At 43.1% G+C, this 12755-nt stretch overlaps 1 protein-coding gene across 3 annotated transcripts in view; it reads right to left on the bottom strand.

The window, feature by feature from the left end:
* Window positions 1-12755, bottom strand: part of LOC138320468 (centrosome-associated protein 350-like) — a 121997-nt gene that overhangs the window by 44739 nt on the left and 64503 nt on the right. For all 3 annotated transcript variants that reach the window (XM_069263430.1, XM_069263431.1, XM_069263432.1), the window contains 4 exons: window positions 10955-11128; window positions 4894-4989; window positions 809-1149; window positions 274-398 (listed from right to left, as the gene is read on the bottom strand). In XM_069263430.1, the coding sequence (XP_069119531.1) occupies window positions 274-398; window positions 809-1149; window positions 4894-4989; window positions 10955-11128 (736 nt within the window). The remainder of the gene's footprint in view (window positions 1-273; window positions 399-808; window positions 1150-4893; window positions 4990-10954; window positions 11129-12755) is intronic.

The following is a 12755-nucleotide window of genomic DNA, read 5'->3' as shown; positions in this document are numbered from 1 at the left end:
TGGAAGCCGTCCAAGTCAGGTTCCCAAATTCACAACAGTCATTAATCAATTCTTTTCAGTGAATTTCTGCAACACATATTTGTAGAAAGAAATTTTCACGATTCAAAAGAATGTCATTGATCATTAGTGACTAAATAAATTTTATCCAATTTCCCTATTTTCAGGACTTATGTGACAAAGCAGAGTTTTGGTTAATGCAAAAATCTGCATCCTATTGCAGGTTTCAAGTGAGATGTCAACATTGTACTGAAGGTTACAAGTGTGATAACCTACCTGGGGGTGGCTGTCTCTGTCGTTTCTTCATCCATGGAATCCCCCGTTATTGTTGAGCTATCGTCACTCATATCGTCATCTGTGTTACGAATTCCTCTATTTTCTTTCTCTGACTCACTACTCACCTAATTCAAAAAGACAATCGTACTTAATACAACTAATCAAACCATTCAGTGAAAACATCCTTGGGAAGTTGTCTTCTCCTCTGGGTTCAATAATAACAGTTTTTCATACTACAGTTGATATAATAAGGAAAACTTAAGAGTGAACCAGATACTCCATAGAACACGTTTAAATGAGTTTACAGAGACTCAAAATATGCCTTTTTATACAGTGGTAAGAAATATATAAAGTATTTTGATGTATAGTATAATAATATTACAGAAATTCTCAAGTATAGTGCTATCTGGCAAAGTTCTTATTTTTGTATTTACAAAGGTGATAGTACAATAAGGGGATCAGGGCTACCAAGGGACTACTGTGGATTATTCAGGGATACTGACGACATCTGATGTGAAAATGTCTGTTTACATACCACCATTCTCTGCCGATTTTCATGGAAAGGATGATGACGTGGCAGATCAGCAAGTCCTGACGGATGTATAAAAGTTTCATCTCCACGGTGACGGCTCTGTCGCCCATCTCGACGCTCTTCTTTGCCCTTTTTGTTATGTGAAGCTGAAACCACAGCAGAATGCTTCTGCTTGTTATAAAGTTGCTCTAACTGTTTGCGTTTCACTATATCTGCTTCCTTCTGTTTCTGTTCATCCTCACGTTGTTGTCGCAGCCTTGCCCGTTTCTGTTGCTGTATATATCGCCTCACTTCCTTGGCATCATAGTGACGGTGCTTGGCTATAGGCTGATGTTTCTCGGTCTCTGTGGAAACAATAAGGTTAGCATACTACTAATCTGAGAATTATTGAAAATATACTTAACTTTGAGGTCAAGGTCAGAGAGACTGCATATTTGTTGATGGAAGCATACAAAACACTTTGTACAGATATCAGTCAAGAACACTTTGGATGTTGTAACAAAATAAGATTATAGAATCAAAATCAAATTACATTACAGAACCAGGAGGAAAGGTCCTAATACAATATGTCAATCTTCATTTGAAGCTAGTGATAATTTTATAGCCTTGTTTGTATTCAATAAATTGGCTATTTTAGAAACTTAATCATAATTTTAATTCCTTAACTAACCATACCAATAAGTTCCATTGCTTTGTAACTTGTCCAGTAATTATTTTACCTGTAGATTAATTATTTACCTGCTCATTAGCTTATGCCAATATAGAATTAATTAGTCCTCATAATGTATTGTAATAATTTCCCGTACTGTGGATCATCACTAACATATATACCTGTGTAAGGTTACTTCACACACATTAATATGAATTTACCAACTACATTTACATATACACAATGCCAAAGCCTACAAGATTATCTTGATTTTTGTCATAAAATCTTGGCAGTGCTTCAAACTCAATGACAAATCTTTCATCACAATATACTACAACTCACTCCCAAATTATCCCACTCATTCTGATATCCAGGATAAAAATAAGATACACATTTCATTTAAATCTGTCAATGTACATATTAGGAAACATTGTCCTTTTTACATCAGTCAAACACTTGGACATAATTGTTTTTATCACAGATCCTAAATGTTGTATTTTATCATGTGTCCATTTATAGACAATGCTGGTCCTACAGTGTGGCCAATCTGTCCATTTATAGACAATGCTGGTCCTATAGTGTGGCCAATCTGTCCATTAATAGACAATGCTGGTCCAACAGTGTGGCCAATCTGTCCATTTATAGACAATACTGGTCCTACAGTGTGGCCAATCTGTCTATTAATAGACAATGCTGGTCCTACAGTGTGGCCAATCTGTCAGTGCATAGACAATGCTGGTCCTATAGTGTGGCCAATCTGTCAGTGCATAGACAATGCTGGTCCTACAGTGTGGCCAATCTGTCAGTGCATAGACAATGCTGGTCCTATAGTGTGGCCAATCTGTCCATTAATAGACAATGCTGGTCCTACAGTGTGGCCAATCTGTCAGTGCATAGACAATGCTGGTCCTATAGTGTGGCCAATCTGTCCATTAATAGACAATGCTGGTCCTACAGTGTGGCCAATCTGTCAGTGCATAGACAATGCTGGTCCTATAGTGTGGCCAATCTGTCAGTGCATAGACAATGCTGGTCCTACAGTGTGGCCAATCTGTCAGTGCATAGACAATGCTGGTCCTACAGTGTGGCCAATCTGTCAGTGCATAGACAATGCTGGTCCTACAGTGTGGCCAATCTGTCCATTAATAGACAATGCTGGTCCTACAGTGTGGCCAATCTGTCAGTGCATAGACACAATGCTGGTCCTACAGTGTGGCCAATCTGTCAGTGCATAGACAATGCTGGTCCTACAGTGTGGCCAATCTGTCAGTGCATAGACAATGCTGGTCCTACAGTGTGGCCAATCTGTCAGTGCATAGACAATGCTGGTCCTATAGTGTGGCAAATCTGTCCATTAATAGACAATGCTGGTCCTACAGTGTGGCCAATCTGTCCATTAATAGACAATGCTGGTCCTACAGTGTGGCCAATCTGTCAGTGCATAGACAATGCTGGTCCTATAGTGTGGCCAATCTGTCCATTAATAGACAATGCTGGTCCTACAGTGTGGCCAATCTGTCAGTGCATAGACAATGCTGGTCCTATAGTGTGGCCAATCCGTCAGTGCATAAACAATGCTGGTCCTACAGTGTGGCCAATCTGTCAGTGCATAGACAATGCTGGTCCTACAGTGTGGCCAATCTGTCAGTGCATAGACAATGCTGGTCCTACAGTGTGGCCAATCTGTCAGTGCATAGACAATGCTGGTCCTATAGTGTGGCCAATCTGTCAGTGCATAGACAATGCTGGTCCTACAGTGTGGCCAATCTGTCAGTGCATAGACAATGCTGGTCCTACAGTGTGGCCAATCTGTCAGTGCATAGACAATGCTGGTCCTACAGTGTGGCCAATCTGTCAGTGCATAGACAATGCTGGTCCTATAGTGTGGCCAATCTGTCCATTAATAGACAATGCTGGTCCTACAGTGTGGCCAATCTGTCAGTGCATAGACAATGCTGGTCCTACAGTGTGGCCAATCTGTCAGTGCATAGACAATGCTGGTCCTACAGTGTGGCCAATCTGTCAGTGCATAGACAATGCTGGTCCTACAGTGTGGCCAATCTGTCAGTGCATAGACAATGCTGCTGGTCCTACAGTGTGGCCAATCTGTCAGTGCTAGCAATACATGTGGCAATCTGTCAGTGCATAGACAATGCTGGTCCTACAGTGTGGCCAATCTGTCAGTGCATAGACAATGCTGGTCCTACAGTGTGGCCAATCTGTCAGTGCATAGACAATGCTGGTCCTACAGTGTGGCCAATCTGTCAGTGCATAGACAATGCTGGTCCTACAGTGTGGCCAATCTGTCAGTGCATAGACAATGCTGGTCCTACAGTGTGGCCAATCTGTCAGTGCATAGACAATGCTGGTCCTACAGTGTGGCCAATCTCAACACTGAATCTCCTAAACCTTAGTTATCATTATAGTTATCAATCATAGAATAAAATCCATAGGAGTATATGTTTTTGCCACAATTGATATTTTTGTATAGATCTTCTACAATAGTGAAAATCTAACCCAAAACATTGGTATAGCCCATCATTGTATGTCTAAAATGCTTGACGTGCCATATGAAAACTTCCACAAACTTTTACAGTGTCTGGACCAGTAAACCTGTCAACACTTAGAACTGAAAAAAAAACCCAAAGGCTCACACAAACAGTACATTGTAACTCCTCAATGCCGAATCAAATTTGTGACCAAGTGTTGATGTATCAGTATGATAATGTTAGATACTTTTTAACTCTCAAGAGTTGAACCATTTCAAAGCACCTTTTAAAACCACTAAGCCAGCACATCCAGCAGTGGAAGTCGAATGGTAGAATGTCAGACACCTTAACTACTAAGCCAGCCTACCCAGCCATAGGGGAATAGTTATTGTCACTGTAATATTGATATGCAGGAACTATCTATCAGGAACAATACAAACTGTCTAAAATGATCACATGACAGTCATGACAGATGACAGCATGTGTAGGAGAAAACATGCCTCCCATACTAAATTAATATTGACCAAAACTGACATTTTGTTCCAATGTACTAATGACATTATCTATTCCTGATTTCTATGTGAGCAGGATTGTATCCTGATAAACACACACATTGATCATTTCAAATTAATCGGTAAACACTGAAATTCTGTCATTCATAAATCACCTGGTCACGGACGTGACAGTAGGTTATATGATAGGCTGACTACATCAATGCATACAATATCCAGTTACACTGTCAGAAAACATTCGGATAAAGCAGCCACAGCGAATGTGTGTAGGCTAATGGCATCCCTCAGAGGCCGATCATTGGAACAATCAAACCCATGGAAAGCTGTCAACCATGTGATAAAGCATCCAGCTTTTGAATAATAGATAGGTCAATAACTATTATTCTTTAAAATAAGGATTACACTGCTGATAGCTGTACTACAGATCTAATCACTCACCTGTAGATTTTGGAGCTTTCCTTTTTGTAGCTGACTTTCGACCTCTCCGTTTTGTCTCTTCACCGTGTTTTCCGGCCATCTCGTCTTCCTCAGAGCCTAAATAAGACGACAAGTTATGATAAATGATGGAAAACTACGATCATTAAATTTGTAAATAACATCAACAGATAACATTTGAGCTATTGCCAAAAAGATCACCTTCCAAACTAGAAAAATCTGCAAGAAATAAATATTCTATGATTTTCTCTATGAAAACAGGATGTGACAAAGCTTCCACACCATCTAATTCTATCCCCCACCCCAAAGAGTACAGGATGTGACAAAGCTTTCGCACCATCTCATGCTATCCCCACCCCAAGGAGTACAGGATGTGACAAAGCTTCCACACCATCTCATGCTATCCCCACCCCAAGGAGTACAGGATGTGACAAAGCTTCCACGCCATCTCATGCTATCCCCACCCCAAGGAGTACAGGATGTGACAAAGCTTCCACACCATCTAATTCTATCCCCACCCCAAGGAGTACAGGATGTGACAAAGCTTCCACACCATCTAATTCTATCCCCCACCCCAAGGAGTACAGGATGTGACAAAGCTTTCGCACCATCTAATTCTATCCCCACCCCCAAGGAGTACAGGATGTGACAAAGCTTTCGCACCATCTAATTCTATCCCCACCCCAAGGAGTACAGGATGTGACAAAGCTTCCACACCATCTAATTCTATCCCCCACCCCAAGGAGTACAGGATGTGACAAAGCTTTCGCACCATCTAATTCTATCCCCACCCCAAGGAGTACAGGATGTGACAAAGCTTCCACACCATCTAATTCTATCCCCACCCCAAGGAGTACAGGATGTGACAAAGCTTCCACACCATCTAATTCTATCCCCACCCCAAGGAGTACAGGATGTGACAAAGCTTTCACACCATCTCATGCTATCCCCACCCCAAGGAGTACAGGATGTGACAAAGCTTCCACACCATCTAATTCTATCCCCACCCCCAAAGAGTAGAGGATGTGACAAAGCTTTCGCACCATCTCATGCTATCCCCACCCCAAGGAGTACAGGATGTGACAAAGCTTCCACACCATCTAATTCTATCCCCCACCCCAAGGAGTACAGGATGTGACAAAGCTTCCACGCCATCTTATGCTATCCCCACCCCAAGGAGTACAGGATGTGACAAAGCTTCCACACCATCTAATTCTATCCCCACCCCAAGGAGTACAGGAGTGTGACAAAGCTTTCCACACCATCTAATTCTATCCCCCACCCCAAGGAGTACAGGATGTGACAAAGCTTTCACACCATCTAATTCTATCTCCCACCCCAAGGAGTACAGGATGTGACAAAGCTTTCGCACCATCTCATGCTATCCCCACCCCAAGGAGTACAGGATGTGACAAAGCTTTCACACCATCTAATTCTATCCCCCACCCCAAGGAGTACAGGATGTGACAAAGCTTTCGCACCATCTAATTCTATCTCCCACCCCCAAGGAGTACAGGATGTGACAAAGCTTTCGCACCATCTAATTCTATCCCCACCCCAAGGAGTACAGGATGTGACAAAGCTTCCACACCATCTAATTCTATCTCCCACCCCAAGGAGTACAGGATGTGACAAAGCTTTCACACCATCTAATTCTATCTCCCACCCCAAGGAGTACAGGATGTGACAAAGCTTCCACACCATCTAATTCTATCTCCCACCCCAAGGAGTACAGGATGTGACAAAGCTTTCACACCATCTAATTCTATCCCCCACCCCAAGGAGTACAGGATGTGACAAAGCTTCCACACCATCTTATTCTATCCCCACCCCAAGGAGTACAGGATGTGACAAAGCTTCCACACCATCTAATTCTATCTCCCACCCCCAAGGAGTACAGGATGTGACAAAGCTTTCGCACCATCTAATTCTATCCCCACCCCCAAGGAGTACAGGATGTGACAAAGCTTTCACACCATCTAATTCTATCTCACACCCCAAGGAGTACAGGATGTGACAAAGCTTCCACGCCATCTCATGCTATCCCCACCCCAAGGAGTACAGGATGTGACAAAGCTTCCACACCATCTAATTCTATCTCACACCCCAAGGAGTACAGGATGTGACAAAGCTTTCACACCATCTAATTCTATCTCCACACCCCAAGGAGTACAGGATGTGACAAAGCTTTCCACCATCTAATTCTATCCCCACCCCAAGGAGTACAGGATGTGACAAAGCTTTCACACCATCTAATTCTATCTCCACCCCAAGGAGTACAGGATGTGACAAAGCTTCACACCATCTCATGCTATCCCCACCCCCAAGGAGTACAGGATGTGACAAAGCTTTCACACCATCTAATTCTATCTCACACCCCAAGGAGTACAGGATGTGACAAAGCTTTCACACCATCTAATTCTATCCCCACCCCAAGGAGTACAGGATGTGACAAAGCTTTCACACCATCTCATGCTATCCCCACCCCAAGGAGTACAGGATGTGACAAAGCTTCCACACCATCTCATGCTATCCCCACCCCAAGGAGTACAGGATGTGACAAAGCTTCCACACCATCTAATTCTATCTCCCACCCCAAGGAGTACAGGATGTGACAAAGCTTCCACACCATCTAATTCTATCCCCACCCCAAGGAGTACAGGATGTGACAAAGCTTCCACACCATCTAATTCTATCTCACACCCCAAGGAGTACAGGATGTGACAAAGCTTTCACACCATCTAATTCTATCTCACACCCCAAGGAGTACAGGATGTGACAAAGCTTTCACACCATCTAATTCTATCTCCCACCCCAAGGAGTACAGGATGTGACAAAGCTTCCACGCCATCTCATGCTATCCCCACCCCAAGGAGTACAGGATGTGACAAAGCTTTCACACCATCTAATTCTATCTCACACCCCAAGGAGTACAGGATGTGACAAAGCTTTCACACCATCTAATTCTATCTCACACCCCAAGGAGTACAGGATGTGACAAAGCTTTCACACCATCTAATTCTATCCACACCCCAAGGAGTACAGGATGTGACAAAGCTTCCACACCATCTAATTCTATCTCACACCCAAGGAGTACAGGATGTGACAAAGCTTCCACACCATCTCAATGCTATCCCCACCCCAAGGAGTACAGGATGTGACAAAGCTTCCACACCATCTAATTCTATCTCACACCCCAAGGAGTACAGGATGTGACAAAGCTTTCACACCATCTAATTCTATCTCACACCCCAAGGAGTACAGGATGTGACAAAGCTTCCACACCATCTCATGCTATCCCCACCCCAAGGAGTACAGGATGTGACAAAGCTTCCACACCATCTAATTCTATCTCACACCCCAAGGAGTACAGGATGTGACAAAGCTTTCACACCATCTAATTCTATCCCCACCCCAAGGAGTACAGGATGTGACAAAGCTTCCACACCATCTAATTCTATCCCCACCCCAAAAGAGTACAGGATGTGACAAAGCTTTCACACCATCTTATTCTATCCCTCACCCCAAGGAGTACAGGATGTGACAAAGCTTTCACACCATCTAATTCTATCTCCCACCCCAAGGAGTACAGGATGTGACAAAGCTTCCACGCCATCTCATTCTATCCCCACACCCCAAGGAGTACAGGATGTGACAAAGCTTTCACACCATCTAATTCTATCTCACACCCCAAGGAGTACAGGATGTGACAAAGCTTCCACACCATCTCATGCTATCCCCACCCCAAGGAGTACAGGATGTGACAAAGCTTCCACGCCATCTCATGCTATCCCCACCCCAAGGAGTACAGGATGTGACAAAGCTTCCACACCATCTCATGCTATCCCCACCCCAAGGAGTACAGGATGTGACAAAGCTTTCACACCATCTAATTCTATCTCCCACCCCAAGGAGTACAGGATGTGACAAAGCTTCCACCCATCTCATGCTATCCCCACCCCAAGGAGTACAGGATGTGACAAAGCTTTCACACCATCTCATGCTATCCCCACCCCAAGGAGTACAGGATGTGACAAAGCTTCCACACCATCTCATGCTATCCCCACCCCAAGGAGTACAGGATGTGACAAAGCTTCACACCATCTCATCTATCCCCACCCCAAGGAGTACAGGATGTGACAAAGCTTCCACGCCATCTCATGCTATCCCCACCCCCAAGGAGTACAGGATGTGACAAAGCTTCCACACCATCTCATGCTATCCCCACCCCAAGGAGTACAGGATGTGACAAAGCTTCCACACCATCTAATTCTATCTCCCACCCCCAAGGAGTACAGGATGTGACAAAGCTTCCACACCATCTAATGCTATCCCCACCCCAAGGAGTACAGGATGTGACAAAGCTTTCACACCATCTAATTCTATCCCCACCCCCAAGGAGTACAGGATGTGACAAAGCTTTCACACCATCTAATTCTATCTCACACCCCAAGGAGTACAGGATGTGACAAAGCTTCCACGCCATCTCATGCTATCCCCACCCCAAGGAGTACAGGATGTGACAAAGCTTCCACACCATCTCATGCTATCCCCACCCCAAGGAGTACAGGATGTGACAAAGCTTCCACACCATCTCATGCTATCCCCACCCCAAGGAGTACAGGATGTGACAAAGCTTCCACGCCATCTCATGCTATCCCCACCCCAAGGAGTACAGGATGTGACAAAGCTTCCACACCATCTAATTCTATCCCCACACCCCAAGGAGTACAGGATGTGACAAAGCTTCCACACCATCTAATGCTATCCCCACCCCAAGGAGTACAGGATGTGACAAAGCTTCCACACCATCTAATTCTATCTCCCACCCCCAAGGAGTACAGGATGTGACAAAGCTTCCACGCCATCTCATGCTATCCCCACCCCAAGGAGTACAGGATGTGACAAAGCTTCCACGCCATCTCATGCTATCCCCACCCCAAGGAGTACAGGATGTGACAAAGCTTCCACGCCATCTCATGCTATCCCCACCCCCCAAGGAGTACAGGATGTGACAAAGCTTCCACGCCATCTCATGCTATCCCCACCCCAAGGAGTACAGGATGTGACAAAGCTTCCACACCATCTAATTCTATCCCCACCCCAAGGAGTACAGGATGTGACAAAGCTTCCACACCATCTCATGCTATCCCCACCCCAAGGAGTACAGGATGTGACAAAGCTTTCACACCATCTCATGCTATCCCCACCCCCAAGGAGTACAGGATGTGACAAAGCTTCCACGCCATCTCATGCTATCCCCACCCCAAGGAGTACAGGATGTGACAAAGCTTCCACACCATCTCATGCTATCCCCACCCCAAGGAGTACAGGATGTGACAAAGCTTTCACACCATCTAATTCTATCTCCCACCCCAAGGAGTACAGGATGTGACAAAGCTTCCACACCATCTCATGCTATCCCCACCCCAAGGAGTACAGGATGTGACAAAGCTTCCACACCATCTCATGCTATCCCCACCCCAAGGAGTACAGGATGTGACAAAGCTTTCACACCATCTCATGCTATCCCACACCCCAAGGAGTACAGGATGTGACAAAGCTTCCACACCATCTCATGCTATCCCCACCCCAAGGAGTACAGGATGTGACAAAGCTTCCACACCATCTCATGCTATCCCCACCCCAAGGAGTACAGGATGTGACAAAGCTTTCACACCATCTCATGCTATCCCCACCCCAAGGAGTACAGGATGTGACAAAGCTTTCACACTATCTCATGCTATCCCCACCCCAAGGAGTACAGGATGTGACAAAGCTTTCACACCATCTCATGCTATCCCCACCCCAAGGAGTACAGGATGTGACAAAGCTTCCACACCATCTCATGCTATCCCCACCCCAAGGAGTACAGGATGTGACAAAGCTTTCACACCATCTCATGCTATCCCCACCCCAAGGAGTCCTGTAATTAATACTATCATTTATATTTACACATTGTTAATCAATATTGAGCTGTAATTATAGTTTTGTTGTTTATGTTATTACTCTTAACATTTTGTTATGTTGAACCACACTTCTATACAACAATGATAAATCATACCATAGTTGAGGTCACTGAGTACTCTCCGTGCCTCCTCCGACAGGACGCGTGCTCGCTCAAGCTCTGCTGCCGTCGAAGATGCATGCTCCTTGTTAGCATCCAAATCTTGCATCCTAAAATTAGCATCATGGTCATCCAACATATCTGCTGTATGGCCTTGCTCTGGGGGATCACCTGCAGCACAGAGATCATGAAAAATGGAAATTTGACCCACTCTCTATTGACTGCTCATATTAATTAGTGTTATAAAATTTTACTTAATATACATCTAATATCCAATCATTCCTGCACCAAAATTTCATAAAAATAATTTGAGGGAACATTAAAATCAACAATGCCTTTTGCTTACACAAAATTGATTTATCTTTTTCAGTAGCTATTTGGAGACTACAATTCATTCTAATAACACTTCTAATTAAAAATAATTCAAATAGTTTCTAGGTAGCTTTGAGGAGAAGCAGACAATGTAATTGTGTGTGAGGTCAATATCACATTGTTAAAGAATAATTTGATATGACGAACAGTGCTGAAATGTCGCCAATCTTCTGTGCGGATATTGACAGAGTTAAAACTATAATAATTCTCTCTCTCTATAAGTAATGAATATTTCAGAAGAAAGGACATAGAATTCAATTACAGGAATAACAGTCTATATATTTACACAATCACACAATGTCTTTTACCATTATAGAAATGGTTGTGAATTTTCTGTCTTGCCAACATTCAGTTTTTTAAGTACATGTAGTAATGATTTTTTTTTATTACAAACGTATGTAACTTAATCACTCTCTGATCGTAAGTATTTTGTAGGTCATATTGAACATTCAAACTGATTTAAGTTGAATGGGTCAAATGGCTCCAAGCATGTATCCTGGTTCTTCATACTTTGAAAAAGGACTTGATTCCATAATGCTGAATTAGATACAAATTGTGAAACTGATTTCCTATATTAGATAGAAACACTACAAATATATAACAAGGACATAGTCATTCAGATCCCCCGCCAATGGAGATATCAAAGCTGAAGTAAGTTAAGACTAATGTGCCTATGGAGTTCCGTGCATATATCTCAACTGGTTTTCCAGTTATGCTGCGGAAACGAACCTGGTACAAAAATATGATATTTTCAGCAATGTTTCCATGGTTACGGAAAAAGCGCAAAAAATGAAAACCTAAAAATAGCAAAAGCACTACTAGATCATAAGACCAATGTGTGTATGAAGTTTCATGGAAATATCTCTGCTGGTTTTAGAGTTGTGCTCCAGAAACGATTCTAACACAAAAATCTGCCATTTTCAGCAATGTTTCCATAGTTACAGAAAAAAGTACAAAAAGTGAAAACCTTAAAATAGCAAAAGGCACTACTAGACCATAAGACCAATGTGTCTATGAAGTTTCGTGGAAATATCTCTTCTGGTTTTAGAGTTATGCTCCGGAAACGAACCTGGTACAAAAATATGATATTTTCAGCAATGTTTCCATGGTTACGGAAAAAATGCAAAAAATGAAAACCTAAAAATAGCAAAAGGCACTACTAGACCATAAAACCAATGTGTGTATGAAGTTTCGTGGAAATATCTCTACTGGTTTTAGAGTTATACTCCGGAAACCATTCGTACGGACGGACAGACAGACGGACGGACGGAACCCATTTGTATATCCCCCGCCCAACAAATTTGGCGGGGGATAATAAATATTTTTTTTAATTGTGGATATAAAAAGAAAAGATAAAAAAAAAGTTGAAGGGGTTTACACCTTAAAACAGCAAAAAGAATTCTATATTTTTAAACACTTGAAAGTA

This window comes from Argopecten irradians, chromosome 4, assembly GCF_041381155.1.
Source record: "Argopecten irradians isolate NY chromosome 4, Ai_NY, whole genome shotgun sequence".
NCBI classification, from domain to species: Eukaryota; Metazoa; Mollusca; class Bivalvia; order Pectinida; family Pectinidae; genus Argopecten; species Argopecten irradians.
This window is presented reverse-complemented; position numbering and strand designations above follow the sequence as displayed.